Source organism: Suricata suricatta, chromosome 3 (assembly GCF_006229205.1).
Source record: "Suricata suricatta isolate VVHF042 chromosome 3, meerkat_22Aug2017_6uvM2_HiC, whole genome shotgun sequence".
Taxonomy (NCBI): domain Eukaryota; kingdom Metazoa; phylum Chordata; class Mammalia; order Carnivora; family Herpestidae; genus Suricata; species Suricata suricatta.
The window spans coordinates 27,250,352-27,266,513 of record NC_043702.1 but is presented as its reverse complement, the minus strand read 5'-3'; the positions used below and the strand labels follow the sequence as shown (position 1 = coordinate 27,266,513).

The 16,162-nt window shown below is 40.1% G+C and overlaps 1 protein-coding gene across 5 annotated transcripts in view; it reads left to right on the top strand.

Moving 5' to 3' along the window:
• Positions 1 to 13: 13 nt before the first annotated feature.
• CCNYL1 (cyclin Y like 1) overlaps positions 14 to 16,162 on the top strand; it is a 36,407-nt gene continuing 20,258 nt past the window's right edge. For all 5 annotated transcript variants that reach the window (XM_029933960.1, XM_029933959.1, XM_029933958.1 and 2 more), the window contains exons 1-3: positions 14 to 385; positions 11,985 to 12,059; positions 13,726 to 13,760. In XM_029933960.1, the coding sequence (XP_029789820.1) occupies positions 160 to 385; positions 11,985 to 12,059; positions 13,726 to 13,760 (336 nt within the window). In that variant the 5' untranslated portion in view covers positions 14 to 159. The remainder of the gene's footprint in view (positions 386 to 11,984; positions 12,060 to 13,725; positions 13,761 to 16,162) is intronic.

Genomic DNA, 16,162 nt, shown 5'->3' with positions numbered 1-16,162 from the left:
ACGGGCGGGCAGCGGGCGAGGCCGCGCCTGCATGCGCGGCACAGCCCCGGCGTAGCCCGGGGCTGCCGGTGCCGACCGCGCCATTGTTGGGGGAGGGGGTAGCTGCGGAGCGCGGCGGAATCGGGGGCGAGCGAGGGCGTCGGGGAGTGGAGGCGCCCCATGGGGAACACGCTGACCTGTTGCGTGTCCCCCAATGCTAGCCCCAAGCTGGGCCGGCCCGCGGGGCCGGCGCAGCCAGACTACGAGTCTGAGATCTACGAGGCGGTGGCCGGGGACGCGGTGGCAGTACCGCCGGCTCCTGCAGCCGTGGAGCCCGCCGAGTTAGATTTCGGAGCCGGCGAGAGCCACCACCTGCAGCACATCAGCGACCGGGAGATGCCCGAAGGTGAGGAGGCGGGCCCTCTTGTCCCTCTCGGGGGGGCCGGTGCTGTCCACTCTCGGGCGGACCCCTGGCCTCCGTCTACCCCGGGGTCCCCCGGGACCGAGCCACCGCCTCGGGCTCCTTCCTTCCCGGAGCCGGCTTCCCCAGGGCTGGGCGCCGAGGATGAAGGCTGTCTCTGCCTGGCGTCCTCATCCTTTCTTCTTTCTCCGTCGTGTCCGGCCAGTTTGTCTCCCTCTTCCCTGCCCGAACGCCCAGTTCTTTCCCGTATTCCCATTTCCCAGCGCGGCCTGAGACCGACCAGCCCTTTCCTGTCTGGGGGTCTGCTGGACGTCTTCGGGGACTTTATAAAAAGACTTTTTTCGTATACGCGCTCCCCTTTCCCAATGGAATGGAAATACCCCAACTTGGGAGTATCCACCCCATCTCCCTACCCTTACCTAAGCAGTGATCCAAATTAGGGCCTGATGATATCTTTCCTCCTACCCGTTAAGGTAGTTGACATGCGGGACAATTCAGACAAATTGTAGGGTTTGTTATTTAAAGTCGAAATAGAGATTGGCCTTCGAGAGTGTAAGTCGTGTTAAGTAGGCTGTTTTCAGTAGCCTCGAGGCAAAACTGCCTTATTCTAACTATAATTTGAAGACGGAAAGAAAATGATGGGGGAAGAGGCTTGAAATAATTGTGAACAGTGTGAAATGTTACTGCCGGGGCTGCAAAAAGAGTTTTGTTTTCTTTTACCAAATGGAGAACCCAGGGAGTTCTGATTAGTTTAAATTTCCCACTTTGACACAGAAATACCTTCTGCCCTATCTCAGTGATTTAGCAGATTTCATTTACATGTTGCCAGTTCTAAAAATGAGAGGTGCGGTGGTTCATGAGGCTATTGGTCGAAAGTTTCCAAAGAGAAAAAAACCGTAAGTTTAGACCTTAATTTGTGATGTAAAGGTTTGTCAGTTAAGGTGTCAGATCTTACACAAGAGTGTTTGTCTCCATGGCTCCCTCTCCTTCCTCCCCACTCCTGCCAAGAGAATCCTGTTCAACTTTAAGAATGTTGGGGTGAAAGTTCTTCATACTAAACGGTTGGGGGAGGGGCAAGGGTAAAGAGGAAATGTTTGATTTTTGCCTCTGGAATTTTGGAAAGGGATGACGGGGTAAAAATAATTCTGAGTAACAACATGGCTCTTTAGTAACAATGTGGCTCTTTAATGAAGTCTTATGTTCTTTGAAGTAGAAAACATTGTATCATAAAGATGTTAAAGCCTGATTGGCCCGTTTGTTCATCTAAATGCCACAGCCTATTTTGTTACTTCCTAGAGATGTCTTATAGCTCTTCTTCTACTTAAAGTTTAGTGGGGCTCTTAAGAATGATAATAATTAAGCTTGTAGATTCACCTGTATGATGGACAAGGCTTTGTAACTGGAAAGTACTGCTTTTTCAGAATATTCAAATATTGTTAAACAATGAATAAATTAAATAAATTAATTGGACACTTAAACACAAAGCCTGTAAATACTTGCAAAATCTTCTATTCTGCTTGTTGCTGACAGGTAAGCTTCTGAGTGATCTTACAAACTAGTTAGTAGATGGGTAGTGTTGATGAGAGACCAAAATGAGACCTTTACATAAATCTTTTAAGATTTACAACACATTTTCCTGGCAATCTCATCTGGCCCTTCAACTACAGATAAGCCGGCATGGATTCATTCTTCCTACGTTGTTAATGAGGAAGGAGATCTTCAGAGATGGGCAAGGACTGTGTAATACAGCTACTAAACAGAGAGACTGACAGGGGACAGATTGCTGAATTCAGTTCTTGGGGTGCCCAAAAAGCTCTTTAGAATGCATCTGTTTTATTTTTCCATAAGGTAGGCCTATCTCAATGTACTTAATTATTTCCATTCAAAGTTGATTGTTCTCAACTCCAAAGCAACTTTTACCTCTCTCTCCTATGTCTGTACATTCATTACAGCAGATAAGACTAAAAGTAGAAGTCATGAAGTAGCCTAGATTAACCGGTCAGGGAAATGGGTTGATGCATTTTAAAGAGTTTGCTCTGGTGACCTCGAATTGAAGCCAAGAATGCCCTGGACAGAGGGACATTAGGAAAAGCTGGTGAGAAGAGTGACTGGGTGGCTCAATCAAGCATCTGACTCTTGATTTTAGTTCAGGTCATGATCTCATGGTTTGTGAGTTCGACTCCCATGTTGGGCTGACAGTGTAGAACCTGCTTGGAAATCTCGCTCTCTCCCTCTCTCTCCGTTCCTCCCCCCCACCTTGTGCCTCTCTCTCTTTCTCTCAAAATAACTAAATAAGCCTAAAAAAAAAAAAAAAAAGCTGATGCTGTAAGATACCTTAAGCATAGGACTATAAGGAGTATTAAATGAAAAAAGTTTTAAAATGTTTGTAAGTATGGAATTTACCTTTTGTATTTAATGTGTTAGTTAAAATTTCATTTCAATTTGTTTTAATTTTTTTTTTGATATTCAGTAATGTGATGGAGAACCCTCAATTTCAGCATTTGCCTATTAGATTTCCATTGAAACAAGGTCAGAACACTATATAAAGTACAGGCACATTGAAAGTTTTCCTTTAATGTCTTTATTTCAGACCATTTTATATCAGTTTCCCTGGAAACTAAGAAATACATACTTAGATATATAAAACATTTTGACTTTTCTATGAAGAATTTAATTAGTTCATTTCTTAGGCAAAAGTCATTCATAAATAATGCTGTGCCTTGTTTTTCTCAAACATATCAGAAGCACATGATTTCTTCAAACCTTTTCAATGAATTATTCTAAAAACCTACTGTAAATTTCAGATAGACTCAACATTTTTCTAGGGGCGCCTGGGTGGCTCAGTCATTTAAGCATCTGACATGGTTTCTGCTCAGGACATGATCTCATGGTTTGTGAGTTTGAGCCCTGCTTTGGACTCTGAGCTGGTAGTGTGGAGCCTGCTTGGAATTCTCTCTCTTTCTCCTCTATCTGCCCCCTCCGCTGCTTGATGTGTCTCTCTCTCTTTCAAAATAAATATTAAAAATATTGAAGAAAAGAGTATTTTCACTACCTTGCCTTTACCTGTGTATCCACTGTAACTGGTGGATGGTGGTATCAATGACACATAATAAGATACTAAAGTCCTGTTATCCAAATGTGTTCTTACTCATCAACTTGTCATACAGTCTTTTCTGTTCTGACCTTACAGGCCTCACTGATTTGCTGCCCCAAGTGCTCTCTTAAGTGGCCCCTTCTTCCCCCTTCCCCTGAGGAGTGAGTAGGGAGGGAATTGGCAATATGATGTGGAAAAACCTCTGAGCAACAGATCTTTCCTCTTTCCAGTAGCTATTTTAAACCCGCTGTTTTTTTAAAATGACAATAAGCATTTGATGTAAAAGATTTAGAAAATCTTAAAATCATTTACTTAGAATATCTAGAACTTTTATTAATACTTTGGCATTCTTCCTAAATGTGCTGTATGTATAGAAACATAACATTTGGTTTATTTTACAAAAATGAGCTCACTCTTTGTGTGCTGCTTTATAGCATTTAGTTGTAAAGGGAAGTAAGGACCTAAAGGTCCCAGCACAGCGCTTGGCGCCCAGCGAATACTCTAGGGGAGGTTTCCACGCGCGGCCGCCCGCCTTTTCAAAACTGTGTAGTGTCCCGTTGAATGGTCGGAGCACCGTTCACTTACCTGCCCATTACAGTTGGGCATCTGTTAGAGCAAGACAGTTCACAGTCCCATCAGCATGCTTTATTCAGGGGACACCGATGAAACCCAGTGCCGTATATCTCCCTGTAGAATTCAGATGGTGTACTTTGTCTTATGACTTAATTAAATCCAGAGGATGAGTCCTTTTGCAGGTGCAGTATTTTAACGCTATATGTCCTTATACTGAATTAAAGTTACCATTGGTTTTTCACTTGACGTTAGAATTACTCTTTTAGAGTTTTGTGGTTTTGGGTAGCCTGTCCTTGTGTCTTTAATTCTGAATAACTGCTGCTCTAAGAGATTGAAAGTAATGCTGGTCTAAGATGACTAATCAAAAGAAGCATTAGAAGAAATCTTAGATGGGAAAATAGGGAGAAACTTAACTGGCTTTGGATACCCTGAAACAGATGTTTATTGGGCACTGTTCCAGATGCAGGACCGCCTGTGCTATACGTGAGAGAGTCCCTCCCCTAACTCCTTACCTTCTGGAAGGACTAGGGGCCGACAACACATGAATAATAAAGAATGTCAGGTAGTGAGGTGCTGAAAGAAAGTGGAAGAAAGTCAAGGATGGGAGGAGGGCAGGTTTACCTGAAGTGGTTAAAGCCGGCTGCCTCCAGTGACAAGCACACGGCCTAGGTTGAAGGGAGCTGTGGGAGACTGTGGGCGAGGCTTCCTCACAGACTTCCACCGATGGGAAGGTGCTTGGTGCAGGCCAAGGACAGAAAGACACGGGGTGCCTCCAGGAGAGTGAGAGGGAGGCCAGGAGGAATGAGGTGGACTAAGACCTTGTGTGCCTGTTGGGTCTTGACAAAAAATACGGATCTTTGTTTAGTTGTAATGGGAAACCACTGGAGGATTATATGCAGGGGAATGATGTTACTTCTTAAAGAAAAAATAGACTAGCTACTTTGTGATAATGTGTAATGTAGGCACGGGTTGGAGGCAGGGAGACTGGGTTTAGGTGAGAGCCAACAGTGGATTGAACAGAAGATTCGGATCTAAAATACAGGCTGACTTAAATTAAGTGAATCTAAAAGATAACAAAGATATGAATGGACAAGTCCCAGAAAAAGAAATACAGGTGACCCTTAAGCATATCTTCACGCATAGAAGAAATGCAAAATAAAACTATACTGTAGTTTCTCTCCTGTTGCAAGAAAATCCATTGACGCTACGTTCTTTGGTGAGGTGGTGAAGAAATAATCATGTATTGTTAGTGGAAACGCAAAGTGGTATGACCCCGTGCAGGGGAAACTGGCACAATCTCACAACATTGCAGATACATGAAATTCAGAAATACTACTCTGAGGAATTCATTCTGAAGATATACCCCATAAATTTGAAACCACATATTCACAAAGGCTTTGTTGCATTATTTTCAAAAGAAAAATATTGGAAGTAACTCATATGTCCAGTAAGGGGCTGGTAAAATCAAGTGGTCCATCTACATTCTAGATAGCTATGGAGATGTAAAAAAGAGCAAGGTCTCTCTTCACTGCTGTGAAATGATCTCCAGGATAGGTTACATGAAAGAAACAAGGAGAAGACATACTATAATCTACATGACAGAAGCAAGAGAAACATGTATTTGCTTAAAGAAACAGAATCACTGAGAGAAATTCTTACTGATTGTATGAGTATTATTCCTTTCCGTTTAGTGGTAACCAAACCACATATTTGCTTAAGATGATATTTGGGTATGAATAAAAGTGGACATTTCATACACTTCAGTGAAATGCTAAATGTTCACTTTTTGCTTTTGAGTTCATTTGTGAAAGCTTTGTCATTTGTTGTCCTTTATATGATATATAGATTGCTCTTGCATGTTTTTGATCCTCACGAAGTTGAGTTACATAGTATAGGAATGATATGTTTTACATATGAGAAGACAGCTCTGAGAGGTATAAATAGAGTTGTCCAAGTTTAAAAATGAAACAGTAGATCAGGAATGTAAATTAAAGATACATGGCCTATAGGAATAGAATTTATTGAATGACTCATCATGCAGGCTGTTTGGGGATGCTACTTTTCTTTTTTAAGAGTTTATTTTTAAGTACTCTCCACCCCGAACATGGGGCTCAAACCTACAACCCCGATATCAAGTGTTGCATGCTCTATTACTGAGCCAGCCAGGTGCTTCTGTATACTACTTTTTTCCTCACCCTTTGTTTGTGTGCGTTAATGTAATGAAGCTTTAGAATTAAAATATTAACACTGCACAATGTAAAATGAAATAGAGGTAACTTGCAACCCAGAAATGTTCTTAAAAGTTCAGGAAACTGAGCAAAATATCTTTAGAAATGTATAAAGGAAGAAAGGTGTACTTCACCATATGAAATGTCACATCTCATTTATAGTCCCTAACCCATGAATTGAGGATTAAAACAAGGCAAGACTGAGAAGCAAGGCAGAGGCAGGCACAGAAGTGGTTTGAAAGCCAGAGTCAGGAGGATTGTTGGAGGCCAGGCAGCGGAAGCAGAGTTCAAGCAAGGAGGAGGACCGGATGCAGGATGTGTGCCCTCTGGTGAGGCGGCCAGCCCCAGCCCTAGGGGAGAGGCTACCTGGCTGGGGGGGAAGCGCAGACTCGGATCTGTCTGCAGCATACGTGGCAGGTGTAAGACTTGAAGTGTTTTTGTTACGGGCCATACATGAATGCACATCCAGCATAGGGATGATAGCCTAGTTCAGTAAGTGCAGGAAGCCTTCAGTGAGCAGTACTCAGCAGCTGGCCCAGAAACTGCAGACATCTTCAATTTAATTGGGATATATTGAAATCAATATATTGAAATCAGTCTCTTTGTGAAATATGCTGCTCTGTCAGGTAGTTTCTTGGTCACTGCCTTCTCCCTCTAATATTTCGACAAGGAAAACTCATTTATTGACAGTTTCTAGTTACATAATTTTAACACATTTAGCCTCTAATAATGCATTTTATTTATTCTAATCTGCCTGTGTTTTCATATTTTTAACATCTGTGCATCCTGTAACTGATAGAATCATAGGGGAAAAGCAGTATTGGATGTCAATGGTTTTATAGATTTCCTTTGTATTTACATTAAGATCCAAGTTTAATTTTTTTTGAAGTTCTACTTTTCCTACATCAACCTGTCATGCTGTCAAGTTAAGTTGCAGTTTATTTTTTTAATATTATACCTCCTTTTAAAAAAAATTTTTAATGTTTATTTATTTTTAAGGGACAGAGACGGAGCATGAGTGAGAGAAGAGCAGAGAGAGAGAGAGGGAGACACAGAATCTGAAGCAGGCTCCAGCTGTCAGCACAGAGCCTGATCCAGGGCTTGAACTCACGAACAGTGAGATCATGACCTGAGCTGAAGTCGGACGCTTAACCGAGGCACCCAGGTTCCCCAAATTAAGTTGCAGTTCAAATTGATTTTTTTTAAGAAGTCATGGATATTAAAATACAATTTTAATCATAACCTCTAATCATGAACTCAGGAATATTTTTCTTCGCTTAAAACATTCTTGGGGTGCCTGGCTGGCTCATTCTGAAGAGCATGTAATTCTTGATCCTTGGGGTCATGGGTTCGAGCCCCATGTTAGGTGTGTAGAGATTACTTAAAAAATTCTTAGAAGTTTCCAAAGAAAATAAGCTTGGGATAGATTCACATAGAAGATGTGTAGTAATTTCGTGCCGTCTCTCTCACTGTGTGTGCTTACATGCATATGTGTGTGCATCTTGGTGGGAGGTGGTAATGCTTTGCTTCATAGTGGGCAGTATGACCTTTGTGGTAGTGAAAATAAGGTAGTATGACTTCTCATAGTTACCTTGTGACAGTAATGGACAGCGCAGAAATATTGTGTGTGTATCTGTATATTTAAGTCTATTGGCTTAAATATCCATTCTATAAAATAGCAGTGTGGTTTTTGTCATTAGCAAAAAGTGCAGATTATATAGAGAATCGTCATAGGTTAGAAACAGAAGGTTACTGGTTTCTGAAACCCTCATGCAGACCTGACAACATTAGATTCATAGTAGGTGTAATGTATACAATATAGGCAAATCACAGGCAACTCACCAAAGTGGCAATAGCACTGTTAACGTTAACGGTGGGGAAAATAGTCAAACTGTGTAATCAGAGAAATGCAAATTAGGGACCGTGAACTTCCTCATTTTTATCAGTAGGAATTTTTTCTTTCAAGTATCCAAAGCCGGGGTGGGAGCTGAAATGGGCACAATTGATAGCATTGTACACAATATGCACCGCCCCTCCTCCTTTAGAAAGCAACTTAGTTATACACTGAGCCCTGACAACCATCTCAACTTGTAGTCTAGTCATCCCATTTTGCACATCTTTCCTAAGGAGATAAAAAACAAAATTATTTTTAAAAAACTATGTATATGAAGATTTCTCTCACAGTGTAAGAAGTTTATAAGCACCTAAACCCTAAGAATAGGGGATTGGCTAAGTCAGGTATGGGAATGATACTTGGTAGGTCATTGTGTAGCCTTTAAACAGTAAATAGACTGGAATGGGGAGATCACTTGTCAGTAACAAAATAGGACATAAATGGTACCTGATTAGAACTGTTTTTTTTTTAAAGTAAGTAACAAAATAATGGTGATGAATTTATGAGTAATTTTTAAACAAAATATTGTTTTGACTCTTGCAAATTTTTGTTCATGATACTTTTTAAAGGACTGAGCAAGTGACTTTTATCAATTTGCACCTTTAATGTGATCATCAGTGCTGCTGACCAACCAGATCTCTTTCAGCAACAAGTTAAAATTGATCTTAAAATTTTTTTTAAAGTAATTCTGACTTCTGTAACCAGGGTTCATGGAGTAAACTGGGTACCACTTGACCCAGGAATTAAATGGCCTTCTCAGAACCCTTCTTGTTTCTGCTCTCCTTTCTTGAGATCTCCTAGCAAGGTGCCCTCCCCGCCCCCCATGAAGGCAAAGGAAGCATGGGACAGCTCCAGGCTAGCTAGGAGTCCTCAGCTCGGCCCTGCTCGGGGACCCTTGGGAGGTCCCAGGGCACGTGCCACCACCCTCGAACTCTAGGTGGAGTAGGGGCGATGCCAGTTTCCTTCTTGTCACTTGGGCTGATTTTGCTTTGTTTCCTGCACGTTGCCATTTCTTTTATCCCAGGCCTCTTAATTCTTGTACTTAGATTTGTAGTAGCACATCTTGGTTTGGGGGTGTAGCTATGTCTATAGCCTTCTTTTCCTTTGATTCTGCTACTGCTTTTTCCTGGCATTCCCACTGAAAACGTTTTTAATTTTTTTAAATGTAAAAAAATTCTTTAAGTTTCTTTATTTACTTTTATGGGAGGGAGGGAAGGAGAGAGAGAGAGAGAAAGTGAGAAAGCAAAAGAAGGGGCAGAGAGAGAGAGAGAGAGAGAGAGAGAGAGAGAATGAATCCTAAGCAGGCTCCTCACTGTCAGCATGGAGCCTGATGTGGGGCTCAAATTCACAAACCGTGAGATCATTCCCTGAGCCAAAACCAAGGGTTGGACGCTTAACTGACTGAACCACCCAGGTGCCCCTACTTTTTAAAAATGTTTATTTATTTTTGAGAGAGAGAGTGAGTGAGAGCAGGCGAGAGTCAGAGAGACAGGGAGACACAGAATCTGAAGCAGGCTCCAGGCTCTGAGCGGTCATCACGAAACCTGACACGGGAGTTGAACTCACAAACCATGAGACACTTAACTGACTGAGCTATTCTGGTGCCCCCATTGAAAAGTTTTAATTAAACTTCTGTGGTATCATAGGCTCGGATACATACATAGTATGTTTACTTCTGCAAACATTTCTGTTTATGTTTTAGATTCAAATGCAGTATATTTGCTTTCTTTTGGTAGGAAATTGGTTATGAACTTTTTTGGAACCTTTAGGTTAGAGGCAGCTGTGAAAGTCTTTGTCACTTTGAGCACAGCTGAATTCACTTATTTTCCCACTAGCTAACATTGTCTCATTTTTCAAATATGTGAAAAAAAGTTTAATTTTTATGGGTCTTTTACATAAAAATGTTGAATAGAATAATTTCTCCAAAAGCAGTTTTAACAAACTTCAGATTCAGCGAAGGAATTTCCATGAAGAACAAAGCTATGTTTAGCTATGTAAATTTCTAGTGCTGGCAGTACCATTAAAATGGATGGTTCAGATTCTTGTTAAACCAGGAAGTCCCAAATGATGTTTGTGCAAGATTCTAACTGTATTATTTGGAGGAAAAAAGGATTCTAGATAGATAAATTTATGAAATGCTGAATTAGATAGTATTTGCTGTAAGACTGATTAGTTTTTAATATATCATTGGACATTTTGATTCTCTAACAGCCAGGATAGTGTTTAAAGAAAAAAAAATTTTAATGTTTCATTTTATTTTTTGAGAGACAGAAGGAGACAGAGTGTGAGCAGGGGAGGGGCAGAGACAGAGGGAGACACAGAATCCAAAGCAGGCTCCGGGCTCTGAGCTGTCAACACAGAGCCTGATGCAGGGCTCAAACCCACCAATACAAGATCATGACCTGAGCCAAAGTCAGATGCTCAACCGACTGAGCCACCCGCATGCCTCAGGGATAGTATTTCTGATTGGACTGCCAACACCCCTTTTAAAAACAGAACAGTTATTATGTGGCTTCTTAACCATACTCTGTCAGGATCTTGGTCCAATTTCTTATAACATTGGCTAAGTGCTTTGAGATGGACATTGCTGAGTGTCATCAATTTTTGTGGGGTTTTTTTTTTCCAGTTTAAGAGAATTTTGAGTGGATCTTAAAAAGGCTGTTGCAGTCACTTATTTGATAGAAATATCAAGCTGTCTTGTCAAACACAATGAAGTAACCCAAAAATATATTTCAGAGCTTAAAAAGAGCAAAGATTATATGGAACCAGACAAAACCTATTTCTGCATTTCCTTTTTCTCACTCAAACTGCTTTGCTTACCAGCCTGTCACTAAACATCTTGAGGGAATGCAGGGATCATTTTATTTGGAATCTTAGACACACCAGAGGTTTTGTTGTTGTTTTTGTTGTTGTTTTAATGACAGCTTTTTTATCCCATACGGCAGCAAACTTTGTTCTCTGAAAATTCAAGGACCTGTTGTGTGAATAGAGAGTTTTCCCGCCTTGGTGCCGGGTGGACTACAGGCAGACACACCTTTTCATAGGCGTGGAAAAGAATTTTTACAAGTAGCCCCATGATCTGCCCCAGAAGGTACTCTTATTGAAGCCCCAAATTAATCATGCAGCATGGACAGAAGAAGGAAGAGTTTAGCTTTAGAAATTAAGGGTAGAAGTTAAAAATCACCTGCTGTTATGGAAGTGTGCCCGAAGATGAGAACATTGGACTTACATACAGCCCTCTTAAGTCTACCGTCATCTTGTGTAGCCCCCTACATAAACCACCACTAACTCAACGAGTTCATTTGTTGGATGGAGTTAGAGTTAGCTAGTTGATGGTCTAGAACACCTGCTTTCCAAAAGCAACTTGCTTGGTTTGGGCATATTTGATACACTGAGCTGGTATCTGAAAGTAATTAGCCACAGCATAACTTGCTTCTTGGGACTGTTTCTGGAATATGCTGGTAATATCAGCTTGAAGGATGGTAATGGGATTTTTAATAAGTAGGAGGTAGAAGGCACACAATTCATCTAAAAGTTGCATAGATTATTTAGGTGCAAGTTAGAATAAAAGTCTACAACATAGCTTGGTTTTATTTCACATATGTGGAGAGATTCTACACTTCTGCAGTTTCCTGGTGTATTTTTTATATTATTACTGTTACTAAAATTGGCTTTTTGTCATTACTGAAAGCTTGTCCCAAGACTGCTAAGTGATTCAAATTTATGTGTAGCTATTCTTAAAATCATGTATTTTTCTACTCAAACTATCATACCTTTCCCCTTATTCCTATACAGACTTAGCTTTGGAATCAAACCCTTCTGACCATCCAAGGGCAAGCACAATTTTCCTGAGCAAATCTCAAACGGATGGTAAGACAGTATTTTTTTTCCCTCTGAAAAAAAGATTGAAAACTGTTTTTGTTTTGTGTGTTATAGAAGGTACCTAGAAGAATTCATACATTGGTTTAAGTGTTTCACAGTTTCATGTATTCACTTACTATTTTGATATGTGAGGATATACTTGAGTTGTCACTGATTCAGTAGGACACGTAGACTGTTTACACACTTGCCACCTCTTTATCAACAGTCAGCTGACTACATGATTTAGATGTGGTCTAACTCTCCATACCTGTTTGACCTTTTCCCCTTGTTCCAAAGAGCACACATTTTAAAGATGAGTGATAGGGTTTAGGCCAATGTTAGGTTTTCATTTAATAAATTTTTAAAAAATCATTTATTTATAGGGATTTAATCTGTGATTCTGGCCCCATGTGCTCAATCAAACAAGCTTATTCTCACATCCAGATTTATACTACTCAGAACTTTTGAGCTATTCAAAACTTTCTCACCCTAATGTAGTGAGGTGCCGGGATACATAGGCACAAAAATGCCCTGTGGGGTTTCCTAGAAGGTTTGCTTCCACAGGTGAAGCTAGTATACATTGCGGGGCCCTTGATTTAGAAAGAGAGTCTGAACTGTAGAATTTTCAGCACTCCTGCTCTTCTCTTACTTTCCTTAATGTTATGTTAATTCCTTGTTTATTTGAACTAAAGAGCCATATATGACCGAATTTTTCAGTTGATTGACAGAAATAGAAGTGAGGGTTCCATACTATTTGAAGTGATGCAATACAATAAATAATGGTTGTTTTTTGGTGTTTTTTTTTTAACCTGCGTCTTCATAGTATGTGTGTTTAGCCTATCATGAGCAGATCACTTCTGGCTAGGATTACTATAATTTCTCAGATTCATCCAGAAACGTGGGTGCCCACATGTTAGAGACTGTGTGGAGACAGTAAAGGTAAAGCTAGCTCCTGTCTCTCTCTCTTCAGTCATAAGGAGTGCGTGCTGATGTCACCCCGCATTAAAGGAGGCGTTGTGGGAAGCAGAGTGCGGCCCTAGACCCTGGCCTTTGTTAGAGCAAAGTGATTTTCTGTGCGGTAGATATATTCAGTTAGGTTAGCACACTCGTTAAAATAAAAATTCACAACTTCCCAGTTGTGTAATGACCCATTTATTTTTTTAGTAAGGTGTTACTAGTAGATTACCAATAAGTGCTTCAGGATGCTTCTAAAATACTGATACATCTAGAGATTCGAGCCAGGCCAGAGACTGGTTCTCAGAGCTGTCGGAGCTGTAAAACCAGCAGGTAATTAAAGTAAGTTACATGTAAGCATAGAGTTGGAGAATACTCCTGTGTAGTGGTTTAGATATGGAACAAATAAAAATTTTTCTTAGCTAAATTTTTCACCTGGTGTGGTTTGCTTTGTCCTTTTCTTTTGTACATGGGGAGCCTTCATTTGTACCTAACATAGAAGATCTGTTAAGTCAGAAAGTAAAACTAAGTCTTTAGGTTTTACTTCATAGAATTTATCTTTCTAGGTGATTTAAATTGTGAATTTTGTTGGAAATTATATTTTAAAAACAGATTTTTATCTCATTTTATATGTTGGTAATCCATTAGATAATTAGCAGCTACATTTACTTTTCTATGGCATTTGTATCATAATTGATCAGTTAATCTTTTTTATTCTTAGTTCGAGAAAAGAGGAAGAGCAACCATTTAAACCATGTAAGTAAACAGTTGAAAAATTAAAAAATTAAAAGTGTGTCTGCTATTATTCCTAAAACATGTAAAGGATCCAGTACTGTTAGCATGGACCTCTTTTTGTAGGTTTTCTAAATCTCTTCTATTTCCCTCATTATGAAATGTGTCAGGAAAGTCTTTGGCTTAGTAGGACTCATTTCTTAAGGGTTCTGACATTTGACTTAAATTTTAATAAATGATTGTGGTATAAAGTTCTACCTTCAATTTGTTTGCCTTAAGCTTTTAATCTTATTTTTAAAACAAAGTAACAAAAGTATACCAAGTTAATTTGTTAATTTCTATCAACTTCCTGTCATGCCAGGGGAAAGCGTAGCTCCCTCACTCACCTTGGCCTTACCTCCCTCCCTCTGTTCCCTCGGCCTGTGTCATGGTTCTTATTGAATCAGCGTCAGTGTTTTGTTATGACGATGCGGATGCTCACTGCTGAGCCATCTCGTTCTCTGCCTGTACCTTCCTGTACACACTTCATTCTTTCTCTTAAGCGTTTCTAAAACCCAAGCACTTCGGCACTTCTCCTGGGTAATCCAGGCCCCATTTTCCCAGCCAGCATGATCTCACTCAGCCAAATGCTCTAAGTAGCTCTCTGGCGGGTCTTCCTACTTTCACATTCCCCATTTTTTGTATGTGGAATTAATTTCCTGACGATATTCACTTGCCTATTTTCTAACAGCTATTTTTCCCCCCAAATGCTGAAACATTTGTCACATGTCTATCAAAAATATTTTTCATTTACTAAAACACATCTGTTCCATTTTTTTCTTGGAGACAGCCTTTTGTCATTCTACTCCATCTAGAGTAGACTGGCTTCTGGTAGGCCAGCTCTGTGTCTGTTTTCCAGGGTATCTCCTTGAAGTCATCTGGGATCTCACGTAACTGCTATCATGTGTTGGATCCTGTATGTCCTAGATTCTGTGTTTCCCTTTGTCCTGTTCTATGCCCTTGTTTTACTGGAGTGCATTTTTCAGGGAATGGGCAGAAATTCTTAGAGACCTAGCTTCTCTCAAACTCCTGCTCTTTGAGGAAGTATAGAATTCTAGGTTGAAACTAATTTTTGCAGTTCTACAGGCATTTCTCTATTGTCTTCTCATTTACAATGTTCATAAATCTATTGACATTGTATGATACATTGTACATTATTGATTTTTAGTCATCATTTCCGCGTCCCTTCTTTCTCTGGAACCTTTTTGTACCTTCCTTGTCCCTGGGATTCTGAAATTTCATAATATGGTTTGGTATGGACCTTTTAATTTTACTGGGGCCAGTAAGTCTGCAGATCATCCCCCCTTCTAGTGAATTCATTTATTCATTCATTCCTTCATCCACCCATCCATTCTGTTCTGGTATTTTCTGTTATTCAGATGTTGGACCGCTTAGACCAGTGTTGCTGCATAGATCTCTAATGTTTTCCCCTTCTGATTTCCATTTTGTCTTTTTGTTCTACTTCCTAGAGATTTTCTTGACTTTATGCTCTGACCCTTGAATACTTAGTTCTGTCTTATTTTTAATTTATAAACGTCTCTTCTGACATTTTTTTTACAGCATTTTAATTCTTTCACCAATGCAACTTCTTGTCTTTTTGAGGGCCTTTAAGAATTTTCTAAGTTTTCATTTGTTTCTTAATTTTATCATTCCTATCAATTCCTTTTTCCTGTTTCAATCTCTTGTTGGAGGCTTCTCTTAAATGTGTAGTGGTCCCTGCCTGTCTCAGATCTCATTGGAAGCACTTGTTACCTGACGGGCCTCACTGTGGAGATTTGGGGGCTGAGCCTCTGAATTCTGAGCCTCCCTTGGCTTCTGTAAGACAAACTAGCTTTCTTGTTCCTGTCCCAGCCTCTGTAGGTATCCCGGTTGTGTTTTCTGTGTTCTTCCATTTCACTTGCCACCACTCTGTCTAGTTTTGCATCTTTCAAACATTAAAAATCACTTCCTGTTTATCCTGTGTTGTGTATAACCTCTGAAAGAAGGGGGAGCAGAAATAGATATGTGATTGTGTACCATGTTTAATTCAAACTCAGAATCTGTTTTAATTTAATATAATTGATTATATTAAATCATTGAATATTTTTTGGTTATGTCTACAATTAGCATATTATACTTTTCTACTAAGGTTTTAATTAAGAATTCAAGCCATGCACCCTGTCATATTGTCCCATTACTGTGCAACGTAGATAAAGCATAGTTTTCATTAATGCATAAAGTGCTGGGAATCTTTAAGTTTTATTGTGAAAAAGACAAAACTTGTCCTGTGAAAAAGGGGAGACAAAAATGTGAACTTCAGCAGTAGGCACAATAGAAAAATCAGCAGGTGGGGCAGGATTTGAACTGGTACTTGACCTTTGGGTTGTGACTTCTTAGGCTTATTTTCT